Source organism: Homarus americanus, unplaced genomic scaffold, assembly GCF_018991925.1.
Source record: "Homarus americanus isolate GMGI-L3 unplaced genomic scaffold, GMGI_Hamer_2.0 scaffold46197, whole genome shotgun sequence".
NCBI classification, from domain to species: domain Eukaryota; kingdom Metazoa; phylum Arthropoda; class Malacostraca; order Decapoda; family Nephropidae; genus Homarus; species Homarus americanus.
In genome coordinates, this window is record NW_024723050.1 from 3,221,294 (window position 1) to 3,240,513 (window position 19,220).

Here is a 19,220-nt window from a genome sequence, read left to right on the forward strand (position 1 = left end):
TAAGGACGTTTGTACAGACAAAGGTCACCACACTATATTTAAATGTCTAAACAGTGAAAAAGACTTGGTGTACTATTAAGAACTGAAAATAGAAGTTGAATATTAGAAAAGGCAGCTTAATCAACAGAGAGAGAACGTTAGATTTAATTTGAAACTACAAATCCCTAATACTGTATCATCTTATCTATACAATAAAACAGATGATTAGAAAGTAAAATAATGCAGAGGGGAAATTAAAAATTTAGAAAAAAGTTAATTATAAGGTTTTACAGGCACAAACTGCTCTGGAGGGAAGTACACTGGGTGAGGGAAAAAATGGAAAGGATAGTGGCGACGACGACAGGGGAAGATTGAAAAAACAGGAAATAATAGAGAGGTGAAAAGAAAGTTTTGGCCAATTACTAAATGCAATGGAAGAAAGAGGTTGAGCAATCATGTTTGGAACAGAGAGAACCGAAGAGCATTAAAATGAATGAGGATGTAATAAATGAGAAAGTGAAAAAAGCTGTAAGCAAGTTAAAGAGTGGAGAAGTGCCAACAGTTAATGACATATTAGTTGCTAAGATTATTACAAAAATAAAGAATGTATTTTAAGAGCAGTTTGGGATGAGTAAAGAAGAATGTATATATCAAGTGTATACCAAAAGGATTACCAGTATGTGCTAAATGTTTTAAAAGAAGGTTAAAAAGGTGTTTGTGGCATTTATGGTTCTGAAAAACACACTTGCTGAGTCAACAGAAAAGTGATGTGGAAAGTATTGAAAATATATAAGATAACCAGCATCAATTGGTTTACAGAGAGGATACAGCAGTGTCTTGATAGTTGACTAAAATAGAGGAGTAAATATCTCCTTTTGATCTAAGATATCTGCAATATAGTGGAAAAGAGCCAGAAAAACCAGAAAGCTACTTCACCCTAATATAGCAGGGACCACTGCATCATACCAAGACAAGTTTGTCACGTTTGTAATAACTTCTCGAGACTGTCTGACACTATACATACAGTGAAAACAGAAAGCAGGACAGCACCATAAGGTATTACCACCCAACAAATAACACCTAATAACTCAACAATTGAGAATCATTATTTTAAGGGAGTGATACATGAACAATAACATATATGTCTCTTGTTACTGCTGATGATCTGAAAGTTTTTGCTTTAAACAATTCTTTAAGTAAACTGTTGAAAAATTCCCTTCTCTTGCCTTCACTCTCTCCACCCCAGACACTCTTGAACCAATTTCTTCAAGTCCCCCATAAAAAGCCTTCCTTGGACTTGATATTAAATCCCACCATAATTCTATGAAATAAGCACACAGACCATACCACATGAAACCAATCCAAATATCATTACATTAAATCCGTCTTGAAATAAACGTATAGACCAAGCCAAATTAAAGCAGGCCTAATATCTTAACTCATTCACAAGCAAACACAGGGTATAGATGGACTTCTCTAGGTTAAGTCTAAAAAGTTAATTTATTGATACCGTGGCGTCTGGTCACTTCAATTAAGGGTCATATCAGATTCTCAAAATTGGCACAACACTGTTTATCAAACCTGTGTTCATTTGTGCAGAAAAGACACTTAAATTGGCCTGAAAATCAGTGCCATGCCAACTTTGAACCACTAAACATCAAATATGTACAAAACTTCAGGTCCTTCAGCCCCAAGCACCTGATTTTTTGTGATCACTTTCTCACCCCACCTTCTCTTTTCATTGAATCACTTTTCCAACAGTTTGTTCTTTTGGAAAAATGCCTCATCTTTCATTTCTTCAGTATACAACACGTATCTAAAACTAGTATTTTAACATCAGTGTCCCTTTGACCACCAATGAGACAAGAGCAGAAGAACGAACACCTAAAGCGCAGTGCTGGATACAAGGTAGAGCATCCAATACGCACCTGCACAGCCATGCCCTGGATGGCTGAAAACTCATTACCATACATGGTATATCCTGCTTGGCTTACGTCTTTTCCGCTAAACTGATGACCAAGTGCCTCTTGGTTGCCAGATGCATTCTGAGAATACGAGTCTACTGGCCAGCCCCAGCCCCAGCCCATCCCGGACTGAGATGGTGGCCAGTCTCCACTCCAGCCTGCCCACGGCTCTCCTGCATAATAAATAAAAAGCTGTCGTTAAAAATAATATAAAAAAATATATATATATATATATATATATATATATATATATATATATATATATATATATATATATATATATATATATACTGTATATATATATATACTGTATATATATTATACCTAAAAGACTTATGTTAAATACATGAGATAATAATGGAGTTAATTGGAGATAGGTTCATTAATATACTATGCATAAACTTGCAGTAAGTAAGCATCTGGGTACAATCCAAGTTTCATAGAGTATGATACTGTACAGTGTACAGTAGGGGGCAGGGAAAAAACACTTTTATTTGAGTTGCAGGCTGCACTTTTCAGGCATCGTTTGTATGGCTGTAACAAACACCTGTGCAAAATTTCATGCCATTTCATGCATACTTACCCTGCCGCATCGCGAACGACTTTTTGTCAACTTTTAGTGTATACCAAAAATTAGGTGTCATTTAATGTTTTCCAGGATAATGATAAATTTTACATGGGTGACATCGATTTAATTCACATGTTATTTTACAGGTACACCGTATAGAAAATCATTACAAGTTCATATTGAAATTCTTTTTTGTGCGGAACCTTGGCATCATTTTCCTAGACAATAATCTTTGCCTTATATATCCATCTCTCGATTCGTATCCCGTCACTTCAGTGCAAGCTTCAGTCATCACTTTTATGCCTCTCTCGACTGCCTGAGTGCTGTTTGGCCACTTGGGCACCACTAATGGTGTCTCAAGAATGTCATTAACCTGTAGATTTGACAGAGAAGCAATGTAAGGAGGCTCAGTCTTGAGTTCATTCCTCCAGTTAATCATGGAATGATAGTTTTTTGCTTGCCACTTTAGTTTCGGAGTCACCACCTTTCTCATGTTGACTACAGGAGGCACATCCTCATTCCCATCTCCATCTTTACCCTCCTCATCAGTATAGTTTAACAAATTCTCGTCAACAGCAGCATCAGAATCTTCCTCCTCCTCTTCAGATCTGCCAGTGCATTCTTCCTTTTGCTGATTCTCCTCTCTAATTTTTCTTATCATTGAGACAGCTTTTTCTCTAACAGTCATGTCCTCATCTGCACACATACCAAGAAGAAGTTGATCTGTGTGGGCGAAGTATGCATTTCTCTGGACAGCCTTCTTCACTATCGTCTCCTCCTCACTATTCAGGTGTTTCATATATAGCAGGGACTGGAATACGTTCCTTGAGCCGTGTGTTACGTAAGGGTGTATCTTGATGTAAAACCACATTGGAGCACTGAACTTTATTATTGTAATGACAATTCTTTTCAACTCATGGCTGGGTCTTGATGTTGCTACATACAGCCTGAGGATTCTACTCCATAAGGTGTTCCACCTTGACACACAGGGAGGACCTGGCTCAATAGCAGCCAAGTCATCTTCAACAACACCTGTGATAACTCCTTTACAAATCCTATACAGGTATTTCTGATCCCAGGACAGATCTTTCTCCACTTCATCATTAAACACAGGGAAATCAGGGAAACTGACTGGCTGGAAGGCGACAACTGGAAGCTCAGACAAAGACTCCTTGATCTGCTTTCCAATGGGACCACGCCAATGCTCAGGACCACTTGGTTTACCATCATAGTGATAAAAAACTGCGCGGAAAGGCAGCTCATTTCCGTGAAGCTGACATATGAAATAATGGAGCGGGTGACCAAGTAACATTTCAAGATGATGAATGACTCCATTTTCTGATCCTACATTTACATTGGTTCCATCACAACCAACACACACAATGGGCTGCTGGGTTAGATTTTTCTCCACCAGAAACTCGTGAATAGTTTTGGCAATCTGCTTTCCGTGTCCAGTCTTGGGAGTCACATGTGTGAGATATTCATTGCCAGGCTCAACCATGATGACATAATGATCTTTCACCATCATCCTCGAACTCCATTTCTCGGTCTTCTCATTCTTTATCATCACACGAGTGGCGGTCTTCTTACCATCAAAATAGAGTGACGTCAAATTATCTAAACTAGCCATCTCAATTTCTTGCCTCTTAAATCGGTATTTTTGTCTCGCATCCCGCAGCTTATGTGGTCCAATAACCTGACTCTTGTCATCCTTTGTGATAATGCCATAGTCAGTTAAGGTGGCAGTAGCAATGGCAGCTCCAGCATAATCACTAATCAAGTATCGGTCACAAGCGGCAGCCAGTGTAGGGAGTCTTGTCCGGTTCTGTGACCTGGTGTCTGTCAGAGCCCTTGGATCAGGGACAAAATCAGCATCAGTATTGACGAGAGAAATATCTCTTGAATCATCTGAATTATCCTCAACATAAGGAATATCTCCAGCTACCAGATATCTATGTTTTTGCTCAAGCTGTCTCCTAACTCTGTCCGCATCATGCTTCTCTCTTGCCGTCACTCTGTCCCACATCTTCGTCACTTTCAGTAGAAAATGCGGCAGACTAAACCTCGACATATCAGCTTCAAATTTGGCATGGAGTCTTAGATATGTATAAGGAACAATGCCTGAAGAGTGCAGCTTTGAGCAAAATTTCACTGCCCCCTACTGTACAGTATACTGTTTACACGAGATTACATACCCAAAAGTCCTGGGAGTCTACCAAACAAACCTCTTTAGCCTTCTGTATACTTTATCCATGGGGACAGTTTATACAGCTACAGAACTTTAAACCTAGTTAAGTGTAACATTAATCGTGGACCCACCGTTCTGCGGCTCTGTACAATTAGCGGAAGGACCTTTGTCATCTTCTATCTCCATATCCATCTCTCCTCCACCGGCAGCAGTATCTTCAGCTGAATGACTTTGCGTAGAGGTAACAGGGGCTGGAGGCTGCTGAGGTGGCTGCACTGGTTCCTGTGGGACTGTCTCCTTCATCTGGATCCATTGCTTTGCTAGAGCTGCCCAGTCCACTGTTGATGCTAAAAGGCAAAAAATTATGTAAATACTGTAATGTAATATAAAATACATAAATCAATTTTAACAATATGTACAACAGGTACATAAGGCTATACTTACTATGTACTGGTAGTTCTCTAACACAATACAATGTACTGTACTGTACAATCAGAAGCAGTAATTGCTACCCCCCACCCCCCTAACTAATAGCCAGAGCCACAGCCAGTGAAGGCCAATATTGACACACTGCAACATCGCCAGCCAAGACAGTTCCAAAACTACCCAGCAACTTTTAAGACACTTGCCATGGCTCCAGCTATTGAGGGGGTAGTAATTACTACTTCTGACTGTACAACACATACTTCTCATGTCTGACCAATCAGGAAGTTTACAATACACTAATCTCAATATTATCAAGTGTACTGTAATACATTAAGCAAAAAAGAAATAAACCTTAGACATAGAGACAAATGTAAACCTAAATCCCTTTTCATATTTCTTGTTGGTATGCTTCACATATTGATTATCTACTATAATGGTAGCAGTCTTAGATTGAATTAACATTCTAAAGTTAAAAAAAGGTAACACTAACCTTAAACTTAAGACCTGGCTAGACCCATTTCTAAATCTGTAGCTACACAACACTCGTGCAACACTTACAATGTAACGTAAAACTATAATGGCACTTACTCTGGTGTTTGTGTTTGTCAAGAGTTATTGGCAATGCAATAATTTACCTGGCAGCTATAAATCTACTAAATAGTAATGTCTTCAGTATCTAAAATAAGTGAATATAAAGATACAATACAGTAAAGTACATCCGTTACTCATCTAATTTTTTCACTACATCTTAATCTGCAGCACTCGTAACAGTTTTAAAGATACAGTACAGTACTTTCATATTAATGAGCATCAGCTTTAATAAATAAAAAGTGATGGACTGATCCTGGAAATCATATTTTACTACTGTACTGAGATTGATCTAAGTATAATCCCATAAGCCAAGGATGCAAATTGATACTGTACTGTACATCCGCTTGCCCAAGGTGACAAAAATAATGTAAGGGCAACAAGATCACACTAATTGGCTGTTTAGTTATCGCCTGGCAGACAAATTGGCCTGCAGCAGAGGATTAAATACGTACAGTATTGAATTTAGTAAAGCCAGACTAAGTAACGTTAGGTTAGTTGAGCTGTATGAAGATTAGTTGGGCTAGGTAAACAATATAATTTTATCAAGGTGACATGTGGCAGTGTCCAGAGTGGTGATGAATGAGACTGACAGCCATTTCTTGATGCTACATACTCTCAGTTTCTTGAAATTATGTATGGATCACTAAGTTCTTCAAATACACCTAGACCCCGACTTACGACTACGTGGACTTACGACCGTCGGGACTTACGACCGCCTCAGATATAGATAAAAAAAAAAAAAAAAAAAAAATTTTAAATGACACGCATTTTCTATACCGAAACGTTTCCAGTTAATGTAGTCTCCATGTATAATTAGAAAATTATGGGGGCCCCATGTGCATTCAGCTGACTACATTAAAGGTTAAGTGCTCAGTCACACTGTATCCATTCCTTATTATTTATTACTTTCACTGTACTGTATCCATTCATCATTATTCATTACTTTTACTGTACTGTATTTCATTGTAGATTTTTTTTATCTACGTCGGACTTACGACCTGGATTTGGGTCCCTAACCCCGTCGTAAGTCGGGGTCTAGGTGTACCCCAAGTTCTGCTTATATCCTTTCCTAGATTCTGCACAGGTTAAGTTGTAATATCTCTAATCAGCCCTTTTTAGCACTTCCCACACTTCTTTTAATGCCGAGACTTTGCAGCCATCCTCAATCACTCAAAACAACACAGCTGTCTATGAAATCAGTGCAAGAGGTCTAATGGCTGAATATTATTCATATGAAATATTATATTATTACACAGTTCCCACCAGGTATATAGAAAGCTCTGTTTACTGGACATCTATAGTTTATTTTATATTTAGAATAGCAAATTACCAGAAACTATGTAAACCAAAACTAATTATAATACTGAACTGGAAAAGATACACATCGAAAAAAAAGCTAAACTTGTTACAAGCAACTATTTATTGTATGGCATCTGTCACAGTTCCATGTTATTGTTACTGGTAGTCAAATTTGTTCATATTGATGTTGACTAGACATGTGTGGCTCATGACTGTTTTACAAGATGCACACTTTGATTACTGCTGGCAATCATTGAACTGGTAGACAAGATCTATCCTCAGTCATCAATGTAGGGTTGTTTGACTTGTGCAAAAATGTTCAAAGCCCAGGGAAATCCTAGATAATGACACCAGGAACTTATCCGGGATGGTGGTACTGTACTTGTAGCCTCTTCATACACAAACACTTCTTCGTTCATGCTCACACCCAATCACTAATGCATTACATCACTCAAGTTCTTTGTCACTAACAGTCCACCAGTCTCCTTAAAATATATTTTTGGGCCTATCTCTATCACCTAACTCATTTACATTTTAGTTGGACTTAAAATGCTCTAAACAAGTTATAAATAACATAGATACTGCTCTTAAATTCAGTCTTCCTAATAACTACTTTCAGATTTATCAGTAAGAAAACATCATTAAACACATTCAGATAATCATAATCACAAAAAAAAATTAATTCAAATCACTTTCACATTATGATTCACCAAGCATGACTATAATAGATACAGTACAGTACCTCAAGAAGTTTTAGGACTTTACAACACAGGGAATACAAGTACCTTCTTCTGGCTTCATGTTCTGGTAGTGCTGGGGCTGCAGGGCCCATGAGGCCCATTGTGGAGCGCCCGACCACATGCTGCCCACTCACCAACACAACCTAGTTAATGAAAAATTAATAATAATTAACTGTATTCCATAAAATGCTTTAAATTACAGTACAGTACTATGATAACTTTTGATGTGTTCATCTCAGGTATGGTAAAAATCTGCTTCTAAAACCCAGAATTAAACAAAGCACTATGAAATCCTGCATAAATAATTTAGGCACAAGTTAATAAGTATGAACACCTCATTACCTGTAAGTTATAACAGTCTAACAAGACTTCTTACAGTGTTTTAGTATGCAGTACAGTACTACAGTACAAATAACGCAAATTCAGATGGAGACAAGAGAGAACTATAAACTTGAGAAAAACAATCCATCTACAGTGGTAGCGGAAAGTTTGGGCGCAAAATTACAGGCGCCCAAACTTTCCGCTATTATCAAAACATACGATAAATACCAATTTCCGCCCAAACTTTTCGCTATATTTCAATGCTAGGGTTTGTACCGCTATTTAGGCGAGACAATACGCACTACTTGGCAACTCTGATTAGTCGCTTCAGTGAGCACATGGGTGCAGTGTGTAAACTTCTCTCACGCGGACTAGTCGTTTTTTTGCGTTTTGTTCTGTTTGTGCCTCAATATCTCTGTAATGGGAAGTGGTACAGAGCTGGGAAGAGAGACAATTGTTGCTATTATAACCCTCTATAAGGAGGGTTATAAGTGTAAAGATATAGCCACTCGTGTGGGAATAGGAGTGTGCCAAGTTCAAAAGTGGATCAAGAAATTTAGAGACGGCGGAGGTGAGGATATTCCTACCCCCAAGCCTCGCTCTGGTAGGCCAAGGAAAATACAAAATCGTACTTCCAAGGTTATAAAGAGGCAGTTGGATAAAAATCCAACACTCACAGCTCGAAAACTGAAGGAAAATAACCCTGCACTGCTCCAGGACGTGTCTGTAAGATGTATTTCTGATCATTTACTCAAAGATTTACAATATCGCAGTTGTTGTGCTAAAGTTCTTCCCCTCTTAAGTGCAAAAAATGTATGGGATCGCATTGCTTTTAGCAAGAAATATAAGGATTGGACCCTAGAAGACTGGGAACAAGTCTTGTGGAGTGATGAGTCAACGTTTGTGGTGTCGTCTGGCTGCAGGTCCAAGCGTGTCAGGCGTCCCAAAGGATCGGACCCAAATGACCCCCGCTACACAGCTAAAGTTGTAAAGCATGCTCCAAGTGTTATGGTGTGGGGATGCTTTGCATTTGGTGGAGTTGGCAATTTAGTATTTTTTGAAAAAAATGAGTGTAAATCAGCACAGTTATTTCGAGTTATTGTGTGATAACCTGCCTGAAAGCTTTGAAAAGTGTAACGCTAGCTAGTTTATGCAAGATGGAGCTCCTGCTCACACAGCTCGATCTATTATCCAGTGGTTAGAGGACTGTGGTGTAGATTACTTCAAAAAGTGGCCTGGGAATTCACCAGACCTAAATCCCATAGAGCACGTGTGGCATATCATTAAAAAAGAGCTTCAGGATCGTGACGCTTCGACAGTAGCGAAGCTAAAAATAGAAATACAGGGTATTTGGGATAATATCATTCCCCAACACGTAGAAAAACTGGCAAGATGCATCCCACAACGTTTGGAGAAGGTCATCAAGCTTAGAGGAAAATCGCTTGGCAAATAAGGTACGTCATGAGCCCTTTAAATGTCTATTTAAATGTCACAATTGTTTACATTCGTCTTGCGCCCAAACTTTCCGCTACCACTGCAGAGGACTAAGCCATTCTAACATCACACAAGCTGAACCTACAAAACATGACTTAGCATTCAGTAATTGATAAAGCTGTATTGCTTGTCTGGTGTACACAACTACACTAGCTAGGTACTTAACTGTACCTATACTACTGTAATTATGAAAATCAATATTACAGTCCATTTACATATTGACAGCTGGGTTATCAGGCACTTTTAAAACCATGTAAAATTAACCCCCTAAAAAATAAAATCTAACCTAACAAAGAGGCATGAACAGTGTGTGTCACATAATTACCATTCACCAGATTCATAATCTGGTGACAAATTACTCTTTACCCAGTACAATGGCTATTTGTCTGATCACGGATCATTACTTCAACTATTTGTCCGGGATTCATTCTGATTGGTCAAGGTTGATGATGACAGCATTACACATCCTAGGTTACTGAATTCAATCAATTGCAAACATGGTAGCTGTGGCTGTAGATGTTTATACATACAGGTAGGTCATGTTTTCATATCTTTTGTGTATTGAAGGAAGTGACTATTGAACTGGGTCGGGTGGCAAATAGCTCAAGAGCTATTGAGCCAGATCACATGAAAAATAGCCTACAGTTGTATACAGCAAGGTTGTTTATTTTTACCGACAATATTCCTCACCTCGCCAAACCTAGGATCGGAAAGTGATCTGACATGTCTCAAAGACAGGTAAGGGGAGGATGCTCACTTGTGTGCACGTGCCGGGTTGAACAATAAAATAGCTATTGAACCGGGTCACCTGGTTAGGTTAAGGTAAGTTAGGTAAAGTATATCATTGATAAAAAACAATAAACCAGGCTGTATACAACTGTAGGCTATTGTACTGGGTGACCCGGCTCAACAACCCTTGAGCTATTTTACAGTACAACCAGACTCAATTGCCACTTCCTGTAGTTAAACATGCTATGGTTAAAGTGTAAACGATCTCAGTTCATTACTCATACAGGATTCCAAGTTAGGTTGTTTCAAGAGAGGATGAGCCAAACTAATACCCAGCAAAATAGTCACCTATCATCTGCCATAAAAATGGGAATGTTGTTAACAGTCTTGACCAATCAGAATGAATGACAAATACTGTATCACAAGTATAGAAAGATCCATGACTGGACACTCTCAGCCTCGGACATCTTGTGGTCTCAGAATTTTACCAAAGACCTCTCAAGGCCACAAATTAACTTCTTAATTTCCTGGTCAACTGGTTAAGTTTGGGTTCAGGTAGTGAGATACCCAGTGCAGTATACCTCCCCCCGTGTCACTTCCTGGACCATTCATCCATAATAAGTTAGGATTTCTTGGGTCACCATCAATTTTCTAAGGAAAAATCATCCATGTAACAGATACAACTTCAATTCAGTTGTGACAGCAAAATAAAGCCATGTTTCCATCACTGACCATTGTAACTGCTCATGCCCCTAGTACTCTAGTTGAGTGTATAGTATATTGAGCCTTGGGAAGGATAATAGTAAGGCCCCCATAGATGCAAGACACCAACATCTGGACAAAAATATCAAGACTATTTTTCGCGGGGAGGGGGTAATTTATGAGAACACCGCTACCACCAGAAAGAGTTGTTTGATTTTGTCCATATTTTCCCCAGATGTTATTACAGTGTCATTATAATAAGTATTTGTAAAGAGGCGACAACAAACAGGGAGGTACTACCGCCTGGAAAGATATTGGAAGCATAATGTGTTGTCTAATGGTAGACCCTGCTGCCATATGGCATCACAAAAATCCAGCCCATACGTGCACGAACTGATCGCTATAAGAACAGCCCAGTCCCAACCATTGTAAAAATTATCAATAACTTGTAATAAACCAGTGTATTCACTCCCGGTAAACACTACTCCTTGCACTGTCACTATGTTGAAATGAACTGTAGTTTGAGCTTTTCCCCATCTAGTTATTATATATCTTATTTGTATCACTTATGTTACTTGTATATTATTTGTAATTCGAAACCCATTCCCCAAATATGTAACTGTATATTTTCAGCCTTCTGGCTGCCAAGCGCTTTCAATAAACCGTTAATTATTATTATTATTTAAATTGTGACCAAGTTCCAGGTTGCTCATCTGATTTTCTGCCTCAATTACACACAATTGCAGGGTCTCAATTGTTTCTCTTACTATTGACAACACAACATACATACGGTGCTGTTGTTTCTCACTCTTGAATTATTTTTTTTTATTTATCATTATCATCATTATTTTTATTTATTTTATTAATTATTATTATTATTATTTTTATATTTTCGCCCCCCAGGCCCTGATGTGGGTAAATGACCTGTGCCTGGGTGGGATAATCCCCATAAAAAAAAATAAAATAAAAATTATTATAATTACGTACATGTATGTTTTTTGTTTTTTCTCTATGATCATAAATCACCAGTAATAGCCATGGCACGAAGTATGAGGGAAATTTCGGGGTAAAACAAGAAAAAACTGATTACATGACACTAAAATGATGTCTCCATGCTTTGTACGCGGAAAAATTTATTATTTGCCGTAAATATTCATCCGAAAAATCTGCCGTGTCTGCGCATGTTGTCGTCTACTCTGTCATTTATTACCAGCATGCTTGGTCTGAGCATAATCTAAGGTCGAAAAAAAATTTAATTACACCATGATGCCTCAACAAAGTTGCTTTCATTGGTACTGTACCAGATATCACAATAAGTACTTTATTTAATAAGGAGAGGGGTCCAGGAAGTTAGATAAGGTTAGGTAGGGTTTTAGTTAATGTCGCATCTTTTAAAATACTTATTATTAACGATAAGAACATCTGTGTAAAAAATAAACCTAAAGCAAACAACACCTGTTGGTGGTGGCGGTGTTCTCATACATTACCTCTTTTAATTACTCGTCCACTTTTTGGCCTTCTCATGAGGTGCGAGCACTTGTGCTACTGGTGTAAAGTGTTACTCCTTTGCTAACAATGTGCAGTACATACTAAGACTGTTAAGGTCGTGTTTGCTGGTCTCATTTAGTCTGTTTTAAAATGAGGTTTGTCAAAGGATACTATGAAATTTGAAAAATGCAAAGTGTCGGAACATTTGTCAAAAAAGGGGCCATCTTTTGTGTTAAAATCTACCATGAAACTGATCTTGTTTTTTTACCCCGCCAATCACCTTCACACTGACGAAATAAATTTAAGATACAGAACAATAAAGTAATGATATACATAGTACTGGGACCTAAAGCTGACACAAGTTACAATCATCTCCCCTTAAACACCACACCAAACAAACACCAAACAACAGTCATAACCACAGTAAATCAATGCAAGAGAAGCTACAGTAAAGTGTCTTAACCTTCTACACCGGTAAACTCTAAGTACTATAATACAAATATAACCTGATGGTATTTCAAGCACCAACTACCATAAACGGTGTCGGGTCAGCCCATCAAATTTATGACAGACGGGTCTTGGGTCTTGCCTTTGCACCTCAATAACACCTACTCAATCCTTAATTAAGAACCCTTCTCTCTAGTAACTCACCACACCTAAGTACTCGCCACCAACGTCCACGTGGTACTTCTGGGCAAGTCTGTCAAGCCCGGATGCAAAAAAATGTCCCTAAGACACAGATTCTAGTAGTACGCTCCACCACGTTACAAATCGGCGGCACAATGGCGACTGCTGTTGGTATAAGTATAGATGGAGGGAGGCTGCGGGACAGACGCCTCCGCCAGCCTTTAAAAACATAAGAGCATCGCTACTTTAATTAAATGCTGTCTATCATGTAATCTCTCACTGGTATAGTGGGAATCATTAACTCGTATTGAATTCTTTTTCATAATCGCTATATTCGATTGGTTAAACATAGTGTTATTATATACTGTACAGTAAGTATATCAATATTTCCACGGATAAAAGCTAATTGAAATGACATTCACTCATTCCACAGTTTCTACAATATTTGCTTAAATTCTTCTCTCATATACTTAACTTGTACAAAAAAATCAACTTTGTACACACGAGTCTTTACAAGCTCATAACTTCCTCAATGCACATGTCAGAAACAAGAATTAGGATATTATCCCTAACAGGAAATAGAGGCACAACTCTCCCATTATCGCAGGTGTTTTGTTTCCATCTTCATGAAAGTGGACCACATCCTCAAGGTCATCCACGGTGGTTGAGCCACATTCTAGTCTGCCGGATTATCACTTCATTATATTTCTGCCTTAATTCAATGGGATCACCGCTAATATTGCCTTTACTCAATCGTAAAGTATGGTGAATTGGATATGACAAACTTTATTTATCGTACGGACAGAAGTTGGAATATTATTACTTGCAATGAGCATTTACTGTATGCTAATACTGTAGGACTAGAAACCCTTCCTAACATTTACTTAACAGATAGTAAAGAAACGAGTATTTTTGTAGGTGGACCTCCAAACATCGACGTGCACATTTACAGTATATACTTAAAGAATCAGAACAAGTTGAATTCATGGTCATTTCCTGTAGCCTAGACCATCACATATGCCCTTTAATTTATCCTCTTCGTCACTGATCGGCTTGTGAGCCTCTATGGCGATCGGTAACGTCTCTGCTATAGGCACTCTTGGCAAGTACTGTTTATGTACTGGCTCCAGAATGTATCTGTACCTGTACCAGTGTTGAACAAGTCTGGTCTTGAATGAGCTCACATTCGTGTGCCATCACAACACTCTCTGGCAGATTGTTCTGAGGTCACAATCCTCTCTCCGAAAAAGTTGTCCTGGCAATTTTTTTAACTTGTGACTTCTTCAGCCTTAAAAGTGTCCTCTTGTTAGGCAGGCATCCGCCAGTTACATATATGGGCTTTCGACTGAGGAATGTCCTCCGAGGTGTTTAAAGACTTCTTTTAAGTCACTTCTTGCCCGCCTACTGTAATAATGGTTGCCCCTCGTGTAACGAGGATGGCCAGCCCTAGGGCCACCTAGGCGTGAATTTGTTTAAGGTGTGTCGCCAACACATCAATCACACCCTCCCTAAGTTAACGAGCTGCATGACCCAGTGTCAAGGAATAGTCCGAGAAGACCGTGTAGTGGATTTCTCCCCTACAAACGCTGTTTGTCGCTGAGTAGCCGACCCCACCAATTCCCCAGTGTATGCCTCATGGTCTAGGTCAACCAGCGCCGCCATACATCACGGAGCGGGGGTCAACTGCTAAGCCACGCCTACCCCCGCTATTTAAGACCTGACCTCGTGGTGACCTACCTCTTTCTACCTACACCAACCAGCCAGCAACACCTCCTCCCCCGCCTGCCTGGCGGTCCTCGCTCCCGCCGGCGAGCATGGCGACCCACAGGCTGGTCCTCCTCTGAGCACCCTCACCAACCAGCTCTCTCTACATCACGCTTGTAACCATGCTGCCTTCCCAGCACCAAGCTGCATTGTACATCCAATACAACATGTATATAGAGAGCACATTGTGAGTTTCCTTTCTCCATTCCATCCTGAGTGTGAACCAAACATCCTGAACCCCACAACCGGACAACTCGCCAACTGCACTGGCTAACCCTTACCCCGAAATACGATCCGCAAATCGATTAACATCCAGGTTGCCAATTACTGCTGGGTAGACAGAGGCAAATGGCGTTACGAAACTTGTCCATAGTTTCACTCTGCACGTGGATCGAACTCGGGTCCTTTTTCCCTAGTTTTGTTTTGTTTTATCCTTTTCACCACTGATCGGCTCGTTAGCCGCTTGGGCGATCGGTCACGTCTCTGATTACTAACCATTGCACCACAGTATAAGCTAGAAAGTTGCAGGTGTTGTAACTATGGGTAACTGAGGTGCCGTAGTGCAGGCTCCCAAATGAAACCGCGAGAACATTCATAACTTTGATTATGTCATTAACCCTTTTGCTGTGGCAAAAGTTTGGAAATTTTTAATGTGATTTAATGTAATCACACATCCTTAACACAGCTAAATCTGCCTCCCGAAAGTTGGGAATGCTGTACAGATGCCGTAGCTACTTCACTCCTGAGAAGTTGCTTCAACTATATAAAGGATTCATTCGTCCTAACTTGGAGTACTGCTCTCATATCTGGGGTGGCTCTTCTTCTATCCAACTGTTAGATAGGGTGGAATCAAAGACATTTCGTCTTATTAACTCTCCTCCTTTCGTTGATAATCTTCTTCCCTTTCTCTTCACCACAATGTTGCTTCACTCTTTCTCTTTTACAGGTACTTTAACGGGCAATGTTCTGTGGATTTGGCATCCTGTGTACCGCCGGTAAGGCCGAGGGCTCATAACACGTCTTGCCCGCGGTGCCCACCGTTTCTCTGTGGATGTCGGTCACACTAGAATAACCCGTTTTAATACATCCTTCTTTCCTCACACAGCCAAACAGTGGAATGCTCTGCCTTCTTCTGTGTTCCCGTACTTATACAATCTGTCTCACTTTAAAAAGCTGGTTTTCCGGTATCTTCGTGGTGTAGATTAACACAGTATAACCTTTTTCTTCTCTATTTTTAATTTATTTTTTCTTATTTTTTCTCCCGTTGTGGGTCGTTCGACCTGTGCCCGGGTGGGCTAATCCCCGTAAAAAAAAAAAATGCTTGTTTTGTTGACAGAAATATAACGGAAAGATAACAGCAAGTTATTTGGGGAATCAAGAACCAAGCTGACTGTGAAGAGCTGCAGAACATAAGAACATAAGAAAATAAGGAGTCTGCAATAGGCCGGTTGGCCTGTGCATGGCAGCTCCTGTCGAGAGTTACTACCACTCTCTATCATCCATGAATCTATCCAGCTTCCCTTTGAAACTTTCCAGCGTTCCAGCACTTACTACAAAGTTGCTAAGCTTGTTCCACTCGTCCACCACCCTATTTGTAAACCAGTTCCTTCCTATCTCCCTCCTAAACCTAAACTTAGCCAACTTGAATCCGTTGTTCCGAGTCCTATCCTGCTCGGATATTATAAGAACTTTATCTATATCACCTTTATTGATTCCTTTCACCCACTTGAATACTTCTCTCATATCTCCCTGCACTCTTCGTCTTTCTAGGGAATGCAAGTTTAGTTTCCTTAACCTATCCTGATATGGAAGGTTTCTAAGTCCCGGAATCATTTTCGCCATTCTTCGCTGCACCGACTCTAGTGAATTGATATCCATTCTATAATAAGTGCACCAGAAGTGAACCGCATAATCGAGGTGCGGCCTGACTAGCGCAAGATATAGTTGCAATGAGACCTCTGCACTCTTATTTCTTACACTTCTAGATATAAAACCCAATACTCTGCCTTATTTCGAACATTAACGCACTGTTTTCTAGGCCGTAGGTCTGGGCTTACAAGTACCCCTAGGTCTCTTTCACAAGTCGACTTCTCTAGGTTGATGTTGTTAAGGCTGTATACATTGACAGTATTTGTTCTTCCAATATTAAGTACGCTGCACTTGCTGGTGTTGAATTTCACTTGCCATTTTTCAGACCACCCCTGCAGTTTATTTAGATCCTCCTGTAATGCATTTGCATCCTGCCCTGAATTAATCTGCCGCCTTATTTTGGTGTCATCCGCAAACTTGCTAATGTCACTGCTGATCCCAGTATCTAGATCGTTTATGTAGATTATGAACAAGAGTGAGCCTAGTACTGACCCCTGGGGAACCCCACTGGTTACACGACCCCACTCAGATTTAACACCATCTACGCTGACCCTCTGCGTTCTATCGGTGAGCCATGATTTTATCCAATTTAAAACTTTCCCCTCGATACCATGAGCCTTAATTTTTCTCAGAAGCCTCTGATGCTGTACTCTGTCAAATGCTTTGCTAAAGTCTAAGTAAATAACATCGTAATTTTCGTCATTATCTACTACCTGGAAGACTTTCCTAAAAAATGTCAGCAGATTTGTTAGACAAGATTTTCCCTTTGTAAACCCATGTTGAGAGTCGTAGATTAATTTGCTTTTCTCTAAATGCGATCAGATGTTATCTGCTATAATTGATTCAGGAAATTTCCCCACTACTGACGTCAAACTGATCGGCCTGTAATTTGACACTGATGCTCTGTCTCCCTTTTTGAATATGGGTACTACATTTGCCTGTTTCCACAAGTCTGGCACAACTCCCGTGTCTAATGATTTTGTAAATAAGTTTACGAGGGGTCCGCTAATCTGTTCCCTACACTCTTTCAAGACTCGAGGGAAAATTTCATCCGGCCCTGGGGATTTTGTCTTCTTTAGTTTATTTATCCTCTTAAGAACATCCTCTTTTCTAATAGTGATATTCTTTAATTTCTCTTCTTCCTTTCCCTTAAATATCAGTTCCACCTCTGGAATTTCATCTGGAATGTCCTCTGTGAAACCTGATAAGAAGTAGCTGTTCAATGCTTTGCTTATTTCTTCACTTCCATTTATCACTTCTCCGCTCCCTGACTTTAAAGGCCCAACTTTGTCCTTGACCTTTGTTCTATATACCTGGAAAAATCCCTTGGGATTCGCCTTGGATTCTCTTGCTATTTTGATTTCATAGTTTCTCTTTGCTTTCCTTACATATTTCTTAACATTCCTAGATAGTTCATTATACCTATTTCTGAGCTGCTCCTCCCCTCCCTTTAATTTCTTATATATTCCTTTCTTTATTCCTATGTCATGTTTAAGTTTTCTGGTCATCCACCTTGGCTCATTCTTATTTGACCTAATTTTTCTGTATGGTATATTTTGTTCTTGTGCTTTATGTAGTATACTAGTGAATATATTATAGTCATGATCAATTGTTGTGTCATCTATGACCTCACCCCTTCCTACTGGTGACTGACGTGACTGTTCCCAGGTGACTTCACCTAGGTACCTTCTTAACCCCTGATAATCCGCCAACCGAAACTTTGGGACTCTGACCATATTGTCATTGTTTTTCGTTTCCCAATTTTGGGTGAACCTGATTTCACTGTGATCACTGTTACCTAGTTCTTCCCCAACTGTGATATCTCTGATAATATTTTCTTTATTTGTTAATACTAGGTCTAATATATTGTCACCTCTAGTAGGTTCTGCAAATAGTTGTTTCAAAAAATTGTCCTGTACTGCGACTAGGAAGTCTTCAGATTCATAGTCACCTACAATGTTGTCCCAGTCAATATTTCTGAAGTTGAAATCCCCCATAATGCACAGGTTGTTATATTTCCCTGCCCTACTCATTTCCTGCCATATGGGCTGAGCTGCTTCCTTCCCAAGACTTGGGGGCCTGTAAATCACCCCCATAATTAGTTTTTGTCTTCCTTCCGTGATTTCTACCCATACAGACTCGGTTCCTATTTCACCCTTTATTGAATTATTAATACAACATTTTAATGTATCCTTGACGAAGAGTGCGACCCCTCCCCCCTTCCTACCTTCCCTGTCCTTGTGAAAAAGGTTGTACCCTTCTATGTGGTACTGTGATAAAAAAATTTTGCTCGCCAGATTCATCCAAGTTTCGGTGATTGCTATGACGTCTACATTCTTGGTACATACAACCGCTCTCAGCAAGTCTATTTTATTTCGAACGCTCTTACTGTTTGCATAGTATACATTTAAACCTACCCTTCCCTGGTCCTGTTTTACCCCTTGTCCTGAGGAACCAATTTTACTTCCCAG

General features: G+C 39.6%; 2 protein-coding genes across 4 annotated transcripts in view; one reads left to right on the forward strand and one right to left on the reverse strand.

Moving 5' to 3' along the window:
* LOC121863273 (arginine/serine-rich protein PNISR-like) overlaps positions 1 to 13,281 on the reverse strand; it is a 32,179-nt gene extending 18,898 nt beyond the window's left edge. For 2 of the 3 annotated variants that reach the window (XM_042361848.1, XM_042361847.1), the window contains exons 1-4: positions 13,141 to 13,281; positions 7,801 to 7,898; positions 4,831 to 5,046; positions 1,974 to 2,116 (exon numbers count right to left, since the gene is read on the reverse strand). In XM_042361848.1, the coding sequence (XP_042217782.1) occupies positions 1,974 to 2,116; positions 4,831 to 5,046; positions 7,801 to 7,876 (435 nt within the window). In that variant the 5' untranslated portion in view covers positions 7,877 to 7,898; positions 13,141 to 13,281. The remainder of the gene's footprint in view (positions 1 to 1,973; positions 2,117 to 4,830; positions 5,047 to 7,800; positions 7,899 to 13,140) is intronic. The other variant, XM_042361849.1, reaches the window with a different exon arrangement.
* On the forward strand, positions 8,497 to 9,183 carry LOC121863330. Its single transcript, XM_042361954.1, has one exon. The coding sequence runs from the start codon at positions 8,497 to 8,499 to the stop codon at positions 9,181 to 9,183; it is 687 nt and encodes a 228-aa protein (XP_042217888.1).
* Positions 13,282 to 19,220: the final 5,939 nt, after the last annotated feature.

What these genes read in the sequence shown, in the direction of transcription:
- LOC121863330 (XM_042361954.1), top strand. Translation starts at nt 8,497, where the DNA reads ATGGGAAGTGGTACAGAGCTGGGAAGAGAGACAATTGTTGCTATTATA.